The sequence below is a fragment of the Sus scrofa genome, unplaced genomic scaffold (assembly GCF_000003025.6).
Source record: "Sus scrofa isolate TJ Tabasco breed Duroc unplaced genomic scaffold, Sscrofa11.1 Contig53, whole genome shotgun sequence".
Lineage (NCBI taxonomy): Eukaryota > Metazoa > Chordata > Mammalia > Artiodactyla > Suidae > Sus > Sus scrofa.
In genome coordinates this window covers 374,808-393,447 of record NW_018085237.1, presented here as the reverse complement: position 1 = coordinate 393,447, position 18,640 = coordinate 374,808, and the positions used below count along the sequence as shown (strand labels likewise).

The 18,640-nt window shown below is 34.3% G+C and overlaps 2 protein-coding genes across 2 annotated transcripts; both read left to right on the top strand.

Annotated features, from left to right (window-relative positions):
* The first annotated feature begins 7,544 nt into the window (after window positions 1–7,544).
* Window positions 7,545–8,513, top strand: LOC100512210 (olfactory receptor 10AG1-like). Its single transcript, XM_021082143.1, has one exon. The coding sequence runs from the start codon at window positions 7,563–7,565 to the stop codon at window positions 8,511–8,513; it is 951 nt and encodes a 316-aa protein (XP_020937802.1). The 5' UTR covers window positions 7,545–7,562.
* Window positions 8,514–17,159: 8,646 nt separating this feature from the next.
* LOC110258900 (olfactory receptor 10AG1-like) lies at window positions 17,160–18,119 on the top strand. The gene has a single exon (XM_021082144.1). The coding sequence runs from the start codon at window positions 17,178–17,180 to the stop codon at window positions 18,117–18,119; it is 942 nt and encodes a 313-aa protein (XP_020937803.1). The 5' UTR covers window positions 17,160–17,177.
* The last annotated feature ends 521 nt before the right edge of the window (window positions 18,120–18,640 follow it).

Below are 18,640 nucleotides of genomic sequence, written 5' to 3'. Positions count from 1 at the left end.
AAAAATGGCCAAACTACCCAAAGCAATCCACAGATTCAATGCAATCCCTGTCAAATTACCCAGGACATTTTTCACAGAACTAGAACAAACAGTCCAAACATTTATATGGAACAACAAAAGACCCAGCATCGCCAAAGCAATCCTGAGAAACAAATCCAAGCAGGAGGCATAAATCGCCCAGACTTCAAGAAATACTACAAAGCCACAGTCATCAAAACAGTGTGGTACTGGTATCAAAACAGACAGACAGACCAATGGAACAGAATAGAAAACCCAGAAATAAACCCTGAAACCTATGGTCAATTAATCTTTGACAAGGGAGGCAAGAACATAAAATGGGAAAAAGAAAGTCTATTTAGCAAGCATTGCTGGGAAACCTGGACAGCTGCATGCTAAGCAATGAAACTAGAACACTCCCTCACACCATGCACAAAATAACTCCAAATGGCTGAAAGACTTAAATATATACGACAGGACACCATCAAACTCCTAGAAGAAAACATAGGCAAAACACTCTGACATCAACATCATGAACATTTTCTCAGGTCAGTCTCCCAAAGCAATAGAAATTAGAGCAAAAATAAACCCATGGGACCTCATCAAACTGAAAAGCTTTTGCACAGCAAAGGAAACCAAAAAGACAACTTTCAGAATGGGAGAAAATAGTTTCAAATGATGCGACTGACAAGGGCTTAATCTCTAGAATGTATAAGCAACATATACAACCCAACAGCAAAAAAAGTCAATCCATCAATTGAAAAATGGGCAAAAGACCTGAATAGACATTTCTCCAAGGAAGATATACAAATGGCCAGCACGCATGAGAAAATGCTCAACATCTGATCATAAGAGAAATGCAAATCAAAACAACGATGACATACCTCCTCTCACCAGTCAGAATGGCCATCATTAATAAATCCACAAATAACAAGTGCTGAAGGGGCTGTGGAGAAAAGGGAACCCTCCTGCACTGTTGGTGGGAATGTAAACTGGTATAGACACTATGGAGAACAGTTTGAAGATACCTTAGAATTCTATACATAGAACTTCCACATGACCCTGCAATCCCACTCTTGGGCATCTATCCGGACAAAACTCTACTTAAAAGAGACACATGCACCTGCAATTTCATTGCAGCACTATTCACAATAGCCAGGACATGGAAACAACCCAAATGTCCATCGATAGATGATTGGATTCGGAGGAGGTGGTATATATACACAATGGAATACTACTCAGCCATAAAAAAACAACATAATGCCATTTGCAGCAACATGGATGGAACTAGTGAATCTTATACTGAGTGAAATGAGTCAGGAAGACAAAGACAAATACTATATGATATCACTTATAACTAGAATCTAATATCCAGCAAAAATGAACATCTCCACAGAAAAGAAAATCATGGACTTAGAGAATAGACTTGTGGCTGTCTGATGGGGGGGAGTGGGAGGGATCGGGAGCTTGGGGTTATCAGAGACAACTTAGAATAGATTTACAAGGAGATCCTGCTGAATAGCATTGAGGACTATCTCTGGATACTCATGTTGCAACAGAACAAAGGGTGGGGAAAATTTGTAAATGTAATGTATACATGTAAGGATAACTTGATCCCCTTGCTGTACAGTGGGAAAATAATATAAAAAAAAGAAAAGAAAACCACTCACTGCATTTAAATTTTATTTTTTCCATTAAAATAATTTATGCTCATATTAAAAAAAAAGAATGTGCTAATTCATTGCTCAGAGATTTCTCAGAGATTTGCTCACAATCACAGGAATACCCCTAATTTCAATGCAGTAGAGAAGTGCATGACGACTTTCTACTTGGAAAAAAGAGAGTAAGAATGTGTATTATCCACCCTGATGACAAAATGAGTAGATAATATATTCTAGCCAAGAGCAAAGCAAAGAATGAATGAATTTCCAATAATTTTAGTTAATAACCCCATCAGAAATGTCTTTTCAAAGTAATAGAAAAAATAGAAATGATTGGATAGCAACGATGAATAGACAAAAGTAATATACCAACAAGGATGGTTGCATAAAATTTTTCTGCCGATATTATTGAACACAGGCCAGCCATCTGTGTGAGATGCAGAGAAAATTGCAGTGGGACAGAATCGTGAGGGAATATTTTAAGCCAGCGATTTTGAGGCTGGTTTTTAAGCATAGCACTAGGGAATGGGCTAGTTCCTATAAATGGAGTGCTGGCAAAATAAAAACCTGAAACATGGGGTTCTATGATCTGATTGGAGGAGGAGTGTAGAAAAGCTGAGAGTTAAGTTCTTAGTGAAAACAATAAATCTTGGACTTGTTACTCGGTGCTGGAAAATTAGAGACAAGGAAGGAATCTGTACCAATGACTAGCCATTGTTCTACAGTGTCTAGAAAACACTGGCAACACTGCTACCTGCAGTAACTTGGAAGACATTAAATGTGCCTAATCAATTTGTGAATCTGGCTAAAGAAATTTCCAGGAGAAATTTTGAAGTGCCAATTCAATCATTTTAGATGGCTACTATTAGGAATGAAAACAAAACAGATCATCTAAATACAGAACTGTTCAGTTTGCCAGCAGAATTTAGAGAAATCTTAGAAAAAAACAGGACCCACTGGTTTATAAATAAAATTGTTTCATATTCCAATTTTTAGGAAAAAGTATTAAAATGAATTTGATTCTGAGATAGTAACTCTGAAATTTTGAAGACAGTGCTATCTCAGACAAAGAGACAACCTAACAATTCTAAATGTATTGTCCTACAGCTGCCTGATAAATTAAGATATAGAGAATTATATATTGAAATGGCATACAAGTGGCTATTAGAAGATCTCCTAAACGCAAATATGAATCAGAGCAACCCATAAAGAAAAAGGTGTATTTATGGATGCACCATGAGTATGAACTGAAAGGGACTGAGATCTTTCAAAATGAAAACAGATTTATTTGAAACCTGATTTTTTTCTTAAAAGGAAGGAAATAAAATGCATACACACAGAAACATAATAACTGTAATGAGCAGCACACACAAAAAAATACTACATATGTCACAAAGCAGGAAAAATGTGATCCATAAAAATGGAACAATTTAATCAATAGAAATAAACCACCAATAAAAAGGAGTAATGGTATTAGTACCCAGGGGCATAAATTAAATATTTACAACTATGAACAATTTCTTAAAGGGAAATATGTTCAATAAAGAAAAGTGAGAAAAAACATATTTTGGAGATGAAATAACTAAAATTAAATAAAAAATAAATTAAAAATAAAATAAATTTTTAGAAAGTATTCATAAAAATAAGTAAAATAATAAAAATAAAAATAAATTAAAGTTATCTAAGAAATCTAAAATTAAAATTTTCTGTGAAATTAATATCTCATTATTCACTGAAGGAGAAAATTTTAGAGAAATTAAAAACAGAAATAGTGTTAATACAGATTTAATAACAAAAACAGAACTTCAGAAACATTTAGTTCAGTGTCTTAAGATTTATTGTACATATTATTGGAATCTCAGAATGGTAGACTTGAAAAGCATTTAAACCATAACAGAAAAAAATTAAAAATAAAAGTTGGAACTATAAACCCCCAAATTAAATAATGTCAATAAAGTGTAAGAAGCATAAACATTCAGGAGTGCGAATAACATAATGAAGTTACAAAAAAAAGTGATAAAAAGGTAAAAGTAGGCAGAGGAAAAATTATATCATGACACTGGTAAAGATTTGATTAATGCAGATTTCAATTCAGAAATTAGAACAGAGAGAATGGATGACATTTTTAAGGATCTGGCCAAAAACATTGTCAATCTAAAATGATTTGTCTAACGAGATAATTTTGCAAAAGAGAAAGTGAAATTTAAAGAAAAAAATTTTATACAACTTAAAGGGAAAATATAGCACCAGCTAATTTGCAAACAAAAAATATTAAAGGAAGGTCTCTGACTGGGACAAAATAATACAGATTAAAATTTGGATCACCAAAAAGAGTGAAAAGATATCAAAATGGAAAATAAGACTGCTGATATTAATAGCATTTTTCATATTTTAAATGACATTTAAATTATAAATAGTGGTTGCAAACCAACAACAACAAAAAAAACCCAGTATCATGGTATTTATAAATTAATAAGAATAAAATGTCAATAATTCAAAACAAAAGATAGGATTGTGGAATTGGAGTATTTTCTTGGCTTGATGCTCTCCACATGCATTTCTGTTTTATTGACATACAGTAAACATTCCCTGACCTTCTCCTAGTGAAATCAGGTCACCATGAATTGACATGTAGATATATGTGATATGCCTATTATACATAAAGGCTCTTAAGAATATCTTTGCTTCCTTATTTTCTGTCTGTCTTTCCTTCTCAGTTTTCTGCATGCTGAAGATCCAAGAGGATGCTACCAAGAGAACTTGGCAATGGGGACTCTTAGATGAAAGCAGTCAGAGTTTCTTCATCACTGACAGCAAAAATTGTACTGTGATATGTTCACAAGATGCTTCTTTATTTTTGTTAACTGCTAATACATTTGATGCCTTGTCTCAGTTTTTAGCTTTGTTTTAAAGGGATGGTGATATTTAATGGAATAATGAAATATCCAATTTGTTATCCTAATTATAGAATCAGGATTAGATCAATAAAATCCAATAGACAATGGATGTTCAATTTGTCCCAGCCTGTAAGTAGCTGACAACATTATGTGAGGTGAATCCCTGAGTGCAGTTCTCATTTTTAAATCAACAAAGGACACCTACATGGATACCAAATCAGTCCTAATAAAGAGTTCAGAGGGTCGACGTGTGAGAGGCATGCTGTAAAGAGTGAAGGGACTGCTTAAAGTACAAAAAAAAAAAGCCAGTTTTAGAAACACTAATAGTGTTTCAAATTGTCAAACATCTCAAAATAGGAAGAAATGAATATGATGATAAATAGAAGTGGATATTGGACTTTTAACTTTGTACCTGATACATTACCTCCATACTTTCCCGGAAGTTGCTAAAATGGGAAAGGGCTTTTGACAGAAAAGCCTCTTTTATTTTCCTTAAATAATCTTGTTTAATTTTTGTTTTGGTTATTCATATATGTTTATTTTCCTTGAAAATGAATGATGAAAACATGTTTTTTTTTCTTTTAAAATGATTATTTTTAAGATGTCTTGATTTTGAATCAGCTAGATACCTTCGCTAATGCCTGAGTAGACATCCTACAGATAAACAGAACTATCTAAATTTTTGTCAGCAGATAAAACGTGCTCTAATTTCCACAAAAGTTAATCTAAGAACAAAAAGCTCCATTTCTGAAAAGGGATCTCACAACCCACTATAGTGAAGAGACCAAGCATATTACGTTCATGTGATAAAATATGAGCCACATTTTTCTAAAGGTATGAAAATTCTAGGGGTAAATTATTGGAGTAAAAACAGCAAAGGCAAGTCCACCCTGATTATTAAAGGTCTGAAATACAATAAATAGAATTTTTTTAAACTTTTTCCAGAAAATACTACCAGATGAGAAAGTGGTATTTTTCCACTAAGTTTCTACCCCTACAGAGGGGGAGGTTTTTGCCCAGAGAAGGATGGTTCATCTGCAGAGAAAATAGTTTTAAAAAATAAATTCAGGTGATTGCCAAAAAATAAATTCAGGTGATTGCCAAATTCAGGTGATTGCCAAAGTCTTGTAGAAATTAAGTTGATACACCAGAGAAGATATTTGTTCCCCAGGGTGAGCCAAACTACTTCCTATTTAAGAGCAGCTGATGTTCAAAACTCGCCTGAATATTGTAGAATGACAGTGACTTCCTGATTCAAAGCAGGGTAAAATTTACAGGTTGAAAAAACACCCATGGAGTTCCCATTGTGGATGAGTGGTTAACAAATCCAACTAGGAACCATGAGGTTGTGAGTTCGATCCCTGGCCTTGCTCAGTGGGTTAAGGGTCCAGCATTGCTGTGAGCTGTGGTGTAGGTCGTAGATGTGGCTTGGATGCCAGCTTGCTGTGTCTCTGGCGTAGGCCGGTGGCTTCAGCTCTGATTAGACCCCTAGCCTGGGAACCCCCATATGCCAATGGGTTGGCCCTAAAAGGACAAAAAGACAATAAATAAATATATAAAATAAAATAAAAATTAAAAAACTCCCACACTCGCGTAGACTGCTTCATGCAAATCCATGAAGGTAAGCTGTAATTTTGCTTTTATACTGTTTTATTTAAGAATAGTTCTAAATCTGAGGTTCAAGATACATAGAAAAATACAGGAAATTATGAAATTCTGTGATCTTTATCTGAAAACAAGTTAATGGCTTATGCTAACTAATATGATTCTTAACCTTCTTAATAGTCAAATAAAATTAGATGTATGTCAAATTATAGTAATAATGACATTTATAATTAAAATATTCACTTAAGGTAATTTTGAAAACTAGTGTTAATGGAAATAGGGAAATATGGTAGAATATTTGTGGTTCTGTTTTATTTGTCAAAGTATTAAGACAAAGACAATAGTTCATGGGATGAAAGGTGGAAATGGGTATAGCAGATTTAATGAAATGGGGAAATATATATTGGCTTGGGGAAGTTAGAGAATAAATGTCAGTAAAGTGTAAGGAGGATTGTCAGTAAGTGTTGACTGCCTGCTATTGAATGACATGAACATGAAGTGAAGTAAGACAGCGTGTGTGTTTGTGTGCATTTTAGTGTCACTCATATACTTTGACCATTTTTATGTCCAGAGTAAACAGTAATAGTATTTAATTCAAGTTTCATTTCTTAGATAAAATTGCAAAGGAAAAATAGAGGAAAGGAGTTGTATTTTGCTGCAATATCTATGACAACAGATCATAGAATCTCACATAAGTAAAGAGAAAAATATTTTAATATTTATAATAAATGGATAATATATATGAATTGAGTTAAAGGTTAATTCTTATTTGTCATACACTGTATGGTGGGTGTAAATAGGGAAAACTATTGGATAGTTTGATGGGACTAAGTCCTTCCATATTTAGCAAAACTAATGGGAAAGACACAAAAAAGAGAACAATAATATTACACACATTTATCCCCTCATTAACAAAAGATTGCTTTAAGAAAATTGATTCTCATTGGAATGTAAATGGAAGGACTTAGAACATTTTGAATAAGAATTAAACAAATGCTTTAAGGGAAAAGCTTTGAATTGAAAGAAGAGGGAATAAGTCAACTGATACAGAAAAGAAAATGATGGCTCCAAGGAAAAACAATAGAAAAAAAACCTGTATCATAATTCCACTTTTAATAGAGGTGAAATTAATGCCTCTTAATAGACATTAAGTACTAATGCACACTTATTATTTCTGGTATTATTACATCCAAGTGTAAAATATATGATTTTATTTCTTAGATTGATATTAACCACACATCAGTTCATTTCTAAGGTTTCAAATCTCTTCTCTTAGAAACAGAGCAAGGCAACAGTGACAATACTTTAAGAGACTTTATAAATAGACTCATACATTTAATCCAATTAATAGAACAGGAAAAGCATTAATTAATTAGCCATCTTGAATTTACCATATTTGCAGATGGGGAACAAATTAAAACCAGAAAACTCACACATCACTACAATAATGGAATTTGTTCTCTTGGATTTTTCCGATATTCCCAATCTCCAGTGGATCCTTTTGGGGATATTTTCAGTCATCTACCTGACCATTCTGATGTGCAATAGCGTCATAATACTGATAACAAGAATTGACTCCACTCTCCATATCCCCATGTATTTTTTTCTCAACAATTTTTCCTTTTTAGAAATCTGTTATGTAACAGTAACTATCCCAAGGATGCTCATGGACATTTTGACCCAGAAAGGACACATTTCTTTCATTGCTTGTGCTACACAAATGTGTTTTGTCCTCAGGTTTGGAGGCTCAGAGTGTCTGCTTCTGACCGTGATGGCCTATGACTGCTATGTGGCCATTTGTAACCCTCTTCACTACTGTCTTGTCATGAATCATAAGGTCTGTGTCCAGCTGGTCACTGCTTCCTGGCTCAGTGTGGTTCCTGTCATAATTGGGCAAACATGGCAGATTTTCTCTCTGCCCTTTTGTGGGTCCAATACAATTAATCATTTCTTCTGTGACCTCCCCCCAATATTCAAGCTTGCTTGTGGGGACACATTTGTGAATGAGATAGCAGTCTATGCAGTCGCTGTGGTGTTTATCATGGTTCCATTTCTGTTGATCGGTGTCTCCTATGGCCACATTAGCTCCAACATTCTGAAACTGTCATCAGCCAGAGGAAGGGCTAAAGCCTTCTCCACCTGCTCCTCCCACCTGACCGTTGTGGTTTTATTCTATGGAACAGCAAGCATCACTTATTTGCAACCCAAACCAAATCAAGCCGAAGGGACTGGGAAACTGATTTCTCTTTTCTACACTGTTTTGATCCCAACCTTGAATCCCATTATATATACTCTGAGGAACAAAGACATCATGGTGGCACTGAGAAAACTACTAACTAAGTTATTAACCTGATTTAAAGACTCAACATTACAGAAGGGGATTGCTTATCTTTGTCATGTAAATACATCAGAAAGATTTATTTTTGTGTTTCTATGTTCCTAAAAAATGATAGTTAATATCATCACTGCAACCTTGCATTATGTTAAAGGATTTTGTTTCATAGTATTGAGCTTCTGGGTAATCAAAGCACAAATTTTATCTCCATGGCAACCATCTAATCTGAAGACCCATCTTTCCTCTCACTGGGAACCATTGAGTTAAGAGATTGCCTGAGCATTATCATTAACTCAGAGCATCATATAACCAAGGGTTAGGATTATGCTCTGTGAGAACTTTTCTTTATCTTTCCCTTCACTTCAGATATATTTTCTGCCTTTCTCTGTACCTATCATTGGATTTAATCAATGAGGAAAAAAAAAACAGCAGCAGCCAAAGATGGGGGGAGCAGGGGAATCAATGTTGTCTTGCATTTTTTTTCTTTGTTTCGGTGTCTTGCAATTGTCCATGTACCTTAAAGACTACAAATTTTTGTATTCCTTCCTTTATTATGCCAACCCTGATTGTTCTCTCCTAACATCATTTTCTTCCTCTTGTAGCTTCAAGTTTTGCTTTGGTAATGTCTATTTAGTATTAGAAATTTTTGAAATTTTCACTATAAACTATCCATGTCAATGTGTGTTAGGTTCATGATGGCCCCTCTAAATATGTGTCCATTTAGAACCTACAAATGTGAATTTTTGTAGCTGTAATTAAGCTAAGGAGTGTGAAATAAGCTTATCCTAGTTTAAGGTGGGCATTAAATCCTATGACCAGTGTTCTTGGTTCTTATAAGGGTCAGAAAGAGAGATAAAGTTAAGAAAAGAGATACAGAGATGCAGAGAACATCACATGAAGATGGAGGCAGTGAATGGGAGTGATGCAACCATGAAGCAAAGCCTTCTCCACATGCTCTTCCCACCTGACCAGGATTTCTTCTCTTTGGAGAGAAATCCTGCTAGCACTGTGATTTTGGGCTCTGGCTTCCAGAAATATGAGGCGAATTTTTGTTGTTTTAAGCCACTCAATTTCTGATCATTTGTTAGAGTAGATCGAGGAAAGTAATACACCACGTAAACAGTGTTTCATTAAAGTGTTTTTCTTTAGGAGTTCCCACTGTAGTGCAATGCGTTAAGAATCCGACTGCAGCTGCCAGAGTTGCTGTGAATGCTTGGGTGGTCCCCAGCCCAGCACAGTGGGTTACATTATCCTGTGGTTCTCATTCAGTCCCTGGCCTGAGAACTTCCATATACTGAGGGTATGGCCAAAAAAAAGAAGAAAAAGTGTTGAACTCTGAATCCTCTGGAATAAATTATGTGTCTTTTTGAAGGCAGTGTTTTGTTTTTAATTTAAAATATTTATTCTTTTATTAAAAAACACTATCAATAAAACCTAATCTTGTAAAAATAATATTTGCCCAAGAATGACTATTACCTATGTTTCTTCAAAAGTGTTTGTTAAAGGTTTTTTTATTTTTTTATTTTTTGAGTAGTGCAAATGACAAGGTAAGCAAAAGGAAGGGGTTCTCGGCTGAAACATATTTGAAACTGGAGCACATCAACCACGTAACACTTCATAGCCTCGACTGCAATGTCTTAAAGCCACTTCACTGAAGAAATCCTAAGCTTTCCTGGCATGTGAGAAAAAAATGTAAAGATTGGTATAACAGGAGTTCATTTGTGCCATACATTAGATTCCAGATAAAAGTGAGCTGTAGCATAGGTCACAGAGCTGGCTCAGAGCATATGTTGCCCTGGCTGTGATGTAGGCCGGCAGTTCCAGCTCTGATTTGACCCCTAGCCTGGGAACTTCCATATGCCACAGGTGTGGACCTAAAAAAGAGAAAAAGGAAAAGAGAAAAAGAAACTAATTTTTAAGTAGGTCTCATATTTGCTCTTGATTAGAGACTGTTTACTGAAAAAATATAGTATATTTTATCCAGTCATTAAATACTGGACAAGATTTTGGGGGACACGTCCAAGAATGTCCACTTTTGCATTACTCATGTCAAAATCTTTATCAAATTGGATTGGAATATGTTTGAAATAATTTCATATGGAGAAAAACCAAATATTGACAGAAATTAATCAAAATGCCATTACATATAAGATGGAGAATATTTTTGAGTGAACAAGCCATAATGATAGCATACAGAACATTTCCATTAAGATAAAAAAGCAGAATTTAGAATACTCATTAAGTATGCATTTTTTCTATGTTTCTATTTCCAAATTTTTTAAATGAACGTGTTTAAAATGAAAAGAAAAACATAATATCCTTTATTATATTTATGTCACACTTCTATTTTTTCCTGAAACTAAATCAGAAATACGAATTGTGTTTTACCTAAAAAATCATCATCATCATCAATAGAAATATGATTCAAGATTGGTGATAGTGGAGTTCCCATCACGACTCAGTGGTTAACGAATCTAAGAACCATGAGGTTGCGGGTTGGATCCCTGGCCTTGCTCAATGGGTTAAGGATCTGACGTTGCTGTGAGCTGCGGTGTAGGTTGCATATGCAGCTGGAATCCCATGCTGCTGTGGGCGTGGCGTAGGCCAGCAGCTATAGCTCTGATTGGACCCCTAGACTGGGAACCTCCATATGCTGTGGGTGTGGCCCTGGAAAAGGCATAAAGAAAAAAAAAAAGATTGGTGATAGTATTGTATTGTTTTGGACAAATGAATCAATATTTCTATAAATGGACTTACCAAAAACTGTCACATATAATTCTCCAACATTTAAAACAAATGAAGACATGACATCCTTCTCTGGTTAACATGCACTGTTAGACTTTTTGTTGCTAGCACTATAATTAATTTGATAATTTTCATAAATTTGGTAAATTATAAACCTCATATTTTGAAGGCACCATAGCTCTGGGATAAGAAACAATAGAAAACAATATCAAAATTGTCTCATTAAGTTAGACAACCCATGTGATTATTCACACTTAAGTGTCCCACAATCTTTTGCAAGCACAAATTTGTTGCAATATCATGCTATTGCATATCTTTGTATCTCTGCATGCTTTATTGATTAGTTCAAGAAGTAAACACAAATGTGATATTGGTCAATAGTGCCTGCTTCCTCTCCACATACACAATGCATAGGAAAATGTCTCAGATATTTTAAAGACTAAATCATTGTTCAGATTACAATGTAATTAGTTTTTTTTCATAAATTAAGTTGTGTATCTGTCCCTTTCTTAAAAGGATAATTTATATCTCCTTTTTGTGAACTGTTACTTCAGCTTTTTCGTCTTTTATTCTATTTTGAATTTTTTCTCCATATTCAAAAATGAGCCAAGAGCATGTTATTTCAGATCCGAGGTATAATTATTTTTTCCATTATATCAATTCTATTTTAATTTATTTATGGGATTTCTTTTAATTATCCAGAATCATTTATTTGAACACAGGTATTTTTGTTTCAATTTTTGCGTCCTGCATTCTAAAGTATAAGTCAAACTGTGCTTACTCCAAAATGATTCCAAAACTATAAAAACTTTTTCTTAGAATGCTTTCATCACCTCACCCTCTAAAATATTTAAATCTGTGTGTCATTTTGGGTTTTTCCTATATAGCATAAGGTATTAAGAAAAGATTACTGTTTTTTCCTGCCCAGTCGTCCCAATAGCCTTTATTTTAAATGTCTGTATTTTACCAATTTGGTAGGTTATCTTTATTAAATGAAAAATTCTCACTTGTATTTGAGCCTTTTCTGGAATTTCTATTCTACTCCATCAGAAGATTTCTCTATTTATGCATAATACTGCACTGTCCCAATTATGGGGTTTTAGGACTCCAATTCAACATAGCTGAACAGCTTGGATGAGCATCTTCAGCAGCTCAGTCCTGGCCGGGCTCCCACACTCTTGCTTTGCTCTGTCTGTCACCTTTGGTCCACATGTGAAACTTTTCCCACCACTCACTCCTCTCTCAGATTATGGGAATAATCTCTGCCAGGTAGTTCCTGATGCTTTGTAATTAACTTTCCAAATACTCCCTGTTATCACATTACTATATGTGTCTTGCAAATATTGTCTCCTCATAATCATAGACTCTTATAAATTACAACTTACTGAATAATAGAAAGTAACCTCCCAAGTTTTTTTGTCGTGAAAAATTGGCTCTAAGCCAAGGTATTTAAACAATCTAAATGTTGAAAAAAATTCTCCTCCCCACGTTTGAAGCCGACAACTCACAGACTATTGGTTTGGTATCTTCCCCAGTATCTTAGCTGGACGTATTCCAGATCCTCATTTGATCATATGTAAAGCTCAAAAGCATTCACACCTTAAAAATATAAAATAAATTTAGGAAAGGATGGTGACAGGCTGCAAAAGGAAGGAAATTTTTTCTCCTATTCTGATTAATCTTGGGTTAAATTTTTAATTTTGAGCTACATTTCATACATTCGATGGCTAAATTTTGGGTTGCTGAAGTCAATGCCATGCTAGTTGTGTAGAGAAAAATATTTGCCATCAGAACATGTATCACAACAAATACACAGGCCAACCTTCTAACTAGGAATCAAGGAACCTATCAAACAGTTGGATCCATGTGACATATTCATAATCAATAAGGTAACAATTGGATATGGGTCAATTTTGAATGGTCCCAAATAATGTTAATCAACACCCTATTTGTATCTAGGAAATAGAATGCACTGTACCCCCTATTCCATGGAGAGGCTGAAGAAAAAGTAGTATGGGTAGAGTGAGAGCAATCTGGGGAAAATACTATACAGCAAATCAGAGTATACCAAAGTGATGGTTCTAATTAGAAATTTAAATGTATCAGGTGGAAGAGATCCCTGGGGTAGAGATAACTATTTTTACTTTGAAAGTACTTTATGTTTAGAAAGAACAGGGTATTTTAAAGGTGGATTGAAGAGCCTTGAGATACAAGTAATTTCACCTGCAGTAATTTAAATATTTAAATGCTCTCTAGTGAGAAAAATCAGCAACATCTCAAGAAAGGTAAAAAATTGCTTTATACTGAAATTAAGCTTTACTTCATATTTTAAAATGTAAAAATAATATTTAACACCTGGTAGAAAATGTGTACTTTTTAAAACACAACTCCTGTATATTTCTTATTCTATGAAATAAAATTTACAACAAAATAATGGCAATAAATAACAGTATTACATCATTTTGAATACTGAAAATTGTAAAGATTGTAGTATTTTTTTCTAGGTGTAGATAATATTACCAGAAGCTTAATTTCAACCCAATATATTGTAACTAATTAATGTTACATTTATGTATTCAGCTTAATATTGTAATAGGATATCTGAAGTAAAGCAATCCATAAAATAGGATTATAATCTTTGGGGAATCCAACAAACAACTATTTTAAAGAACAAAAAAGATATATTTGAGGACTAATAATAAAAATTATTTTAAGTCAATATTTATTTTAAGTTAATTTCAAGGATTTAGTTGCTAATTTATATCTCATATACAAACATGTTTGAAGTCTGCTTTATTTCACTCTTAAGAAATACATACATAAATCTTGCCTTTTCATGTTATACAAGATTTCATCACCAAAATGTTGGATTTGTACAATCAGAAATTATATTTTATTCAGCACTAGAATAATTATATTTAGGAAATAAGGAGGAAATCATTTGTTATTTTTTTTCATTTATAAAAGTGATACATAGAGATTTCCTATTGTGGCAGAGCAGAAAAAAATCTAATTAGTATCCATGAGAATGAGGGTTCGTTCCCTGGCCTTGATCAGTGGGTTAAGGATCTGGCATTGCTGTGAGCTGTGGTGTAGGTCACAGACGCCACTCAGATCCAGCATTGCTATGGCTATGGCATAGGCCAGCAGCTGTAGCTCCTATTTGACCCCTAGCCTGGGAACTTCCATGAACCAAAGGTTCATCCCTAAAAAAAGCAAAAAACAAATAAATTAACAACAAAAATAAAATACAAGTGATACATAAAGATTGGTATGTTATTCTTATTGTATATAAAATCTCCTTTTCCTCCTTTTTAAGAATGATGACTTAATTTAAAAGTGTCTATTGCTTTACTTAGTTCAGAATCAAATACTAAACACTGTATTATTAGTTGTATAAGCATTTTCTAAGATCTAAATTGATCCCAAGTTGGAAAATAATCACAGTCCTTACCTTTCAGATCATGTAGTGTTAGCAAAATAAAAGGCATACAAAAGGGATTAGCCAAATTGTAACAATATGTACACTCTTGGTATTATGTTTACAGATGAGAAATGATGATTTTAGTAACAAAAAGCTTGGCATAGAATTCACATTTTAAGAGCCTGGAATTTTTCTAACACTCTGATGATTGCTTTAAAATCTCATTCATTTAACCATGTGACAAGAATTTTTTTTCATTTTGACTAAGTAGAGAATAAAATTTAGATTGCTAAAATTTATTTATTTTCTTAGAGTACCGTTGATTTACAGTGTTGTGCCAATTTCTGCTATATAGCATAGTGACCCAGTCATACATAAACAATGACGCAGTCATACAAAAACTTAGTTTTTTATAACAACAATAATAGCTAGCTTTTCAATAGACTTTTATATATGCCAGGACTTCTCAAGTTGTTTCATATGTATTGATTGCATTAATAGTTATAACAACCCTAAGTGTTGGTATAGTTGCTAGCTAAGTTGTGAATGGAGAAAAGTGTGACACAAGGAGATTAAGTAATATGCAGGAGGTCACACAGCTAGCATATGGTGAAGCCATAATTCAATTCTGATCATCCAGATAGAACTATATTGTTTGTCCAGGACACTATACTTACACTATGTTGGTGGGCAAAGTCCAAATGCACAAGATGGAGAAATGACAGGCAGAGCTTGGACCAATCTTGAGTCAAGAGATGCTTGGGGTGCAATATCTAAGGATAAACTGACATTTAAGATGTCTCAATGCAGAGTCAGCTCTGGAAATGAGTGAGTGCCTCAAATATTGTACACAAGGACTATACTCATTTTTTCCTACTCCTGACTCTGATGAAAGGAAAAAAATGAAAAAAAAAAAATTACCAACAAGTAACTCAATAACTCTATTAAACACAATTTTGCTAGTAAATTTGTTGTATTTAAGAACATATTTCAGGAGTTCCCATGGTGGCTCAATGGTTAACAAATCTGACTAGGAACCACAAGGTTGTGGGTTCAATCCCTGGCCTTGCTCAGCGGGTTAAGAATCCGGTGTTGCCATGAGCTGTGGTGTAGGTTGCAATGCGGCTCAGATCCTGCGTTGCTATGGCTCTGGCGTAGGCTGATGGCTACAGCTCAGATTGGACCCCTAGCTTGGGAACCTCCATACGCCACAGGAGCAGCCCTAGAAAAGGCAAAAGGACAAAAAAAAAAAAAAAAAAAAAGAACATATTTCACAATAATCATTATAGAACTGTAACTAATAAGTAATCATATTAAAATTAATAGTTAATTTTTTACCAATAGTATGTCATTTGATTATCATAAATAAGGAATAAAACCTTAGAAAGTGTAAACAATTGCTTAATATCACAGATAATAAATCATGAAGTTAGGATTCAAAGTCAAGTCCAATTAGAAAAAAAAAAGCCACTGACTTTCAATCACAAAACCAACCTGCAAATGATCAAGTTATCCTTCATTACAAATTTTTGATATTTTTAGCTCTAAGAAAAATGAGTTTAGAAACTGCTACCTGGCATATTTATGAGGAACCACAAAGAAAACAACAGCACATAGGGTAAAACATAAAGGCAATATATTTTCTCCCTCTGCCCACACACATACACACAGGTAATGAACACACTCCAAGCTACCCATTTTCCTAGGGTTACTCTCTTGATCTCCCCAACCCTGCACCAATAGCATGTGGAAGCTCCTGGGCCAGAGATCAAAGCCGTGCCATGGGAGTGATAGTGCTGGATCCTTAACCTGCTGAAACACAAGAGAACTTTTCTATTGATTATTTCTCTCTGTATCTTTGTTCCTAAGTAATGTTTCCAAGGTAAAACTCTCTTATACCTTCCACTTATTATTCTACCATAAGATATGTTTTATTCTCCTTTGTGCTGTGAAAGAAAATATTCTCACTTTCTCTCTCTCTCTCTCTGTCTACTGCCTAATCATATGAATCATATACAAGGGCATATGTGCTTAAGATAAAGTGATAGGAAGGGGATAAATGGTGAAATATGCAGTTGAAAATGTATGGGGAAGATAATTTCTGATATAGTCCTAGTAAAAATTACAGAGGAAATCACAGAGAAGTACAATAAGACCATCAGGAAACATGCATAATTACAAGTGAGATAATATGGCAACTCTCTGGATCTATATTTGACTATTGACTATCACCAATTTTTCCAGTGTCTGTGCTGAGCTGAGAATAAGTTGGTTTATTCTGGGCTGTATTCAGAAAGAATGACCTTAAAGGACATTTTAGGGGAATTTTTACAGTGATAATCTATAGGATATAAGTACAGAAAACAGAAAAAAATATAGTAACATACATATATAGTGACATTATTAAATTAGAAACACTGACAGTGAATAGGAAAACCAATTTCCATTAGAGAACGGTCACTAATTCATGAAGTTAAAATTAACAGCACATACTAAATGTATCCTTTCCACAGATGAACCACCAAGAAAAACCACCCGAAGAAAATCTAACTAAATTGATGGAATTCGTTCTCTTGGGCTTTACGGATGTTCCCCATCTTCAGTGGTTTCTTTTTGGGTTGTTTTTAGTCATCTATATCATTATCCTGATAAGTAATGGCATCATATTTTTAATAACAAAACTGGATCCTGCTCTCCAGACACCCATGTACTATTTCATCAGCAATTTTTCCTTTTTGGAAATCTGTTATGCTTCAGTTACTCTCCCTAGAATGCTCATTAATCTTTGGACCCAGAAAAGAACAATTTCTTTCATTGCCTGTGCTACACAAATGTGCTGTGTTCTTGTGCTGGCAGCCACAGAATGTTTCCTTCTGGCTGTGATGGCCTATGACCGCTATGTAGCCATTTGTAACCCTCTGCATTATCCTCTAATCATGAAACACAAAATGTGTATCCAGCTGGTGGCTGGCTCCTGGATCAGTGGAATTCCAGTCCAGATAGGGCAGACGTTTCAGATTTTCTCTTTGCCCTTTTGTGGTTCTAACCTCATCAACCACTTCTTCTGTGACATCCCCCCAATACTCAAGCTGGCCTGTGGGGACACCTTTGTAAATGAAATGATGGTCTCCACAGTTGCTGTGTTGTTTGTCACAGTTCCATTTCTCTTGATCCTTGTCTCCTATGGCAAACTCATCTCCACCATCCTCAAATTGTCATCAGCCACAAGTCGCACCAGAGCCTTTTCCACCTGCTCATCTCATCTTATGGTTGTTGTGTTGTTCTTTGGATCAGGCATGATTACCTATTTAAGACCCAGGACCAGCCACTCAGCAGGAACTGACAAAGTGCTTTCTCTCTTCTACACTATTGTGACTCCTATGATTAACCCCATGATATACAGTCTAAGGAACAAGGATGTCGTAAGGGCACTGAGAAAACTGCTATGTAAATAATTTATCTTATTAAAACTAAGTTTTATTTACAGAAATTGATTCTTTATATATTGGTATTGGAATTTTAACATGTTTAACTCTGTTTATACAATCATTTTTTTCCAAATTAAAATTACTTGTAATGTTTAATGTCTCACATAATACATTTATGTACCTGACAGTGAATAACAAATCATTCCCCTGGTTATTCTATAAGTTTACTGTGCAGTGTCCTCTCTCAGTAAGAAATTTAACAATGATTTATGCAATAGTCAATTGTCATATACAATAATCAATCCCTTTTTGGAAACTCTGTCATTTATTTCCATAGAATCGTAACAGCCATTTTAAGAAGCAGGTTGGCAATGAACATTAAATAAAAATATTTTGATTTAGTAACGACTATACAAGTAGTCAATTCTAAGAGAAAAATATCTTTCATTGGGAATGTAGCATTTTAAATAATTTTAGCATATAAATAACAGAACATATTAAGCATGATTTATGTTTATATCAGATAAATATTTCCACATAGTAACAGT

Coding starts and splice junctions, on each gene's coding strand:
- LOC110258900 (XM_021082144.1), top strand. CDS start 17,178: ATGAACCACCAAGAAAAACCACCCGAAGAAAATCTAACTAAATTGATG.
- LOC100512210 (XM_021082143.1), top strand. CDS start 7,563: ATGGGGAACAAATTAAAACCAGAAAACTCACACATCACTACAATAATG.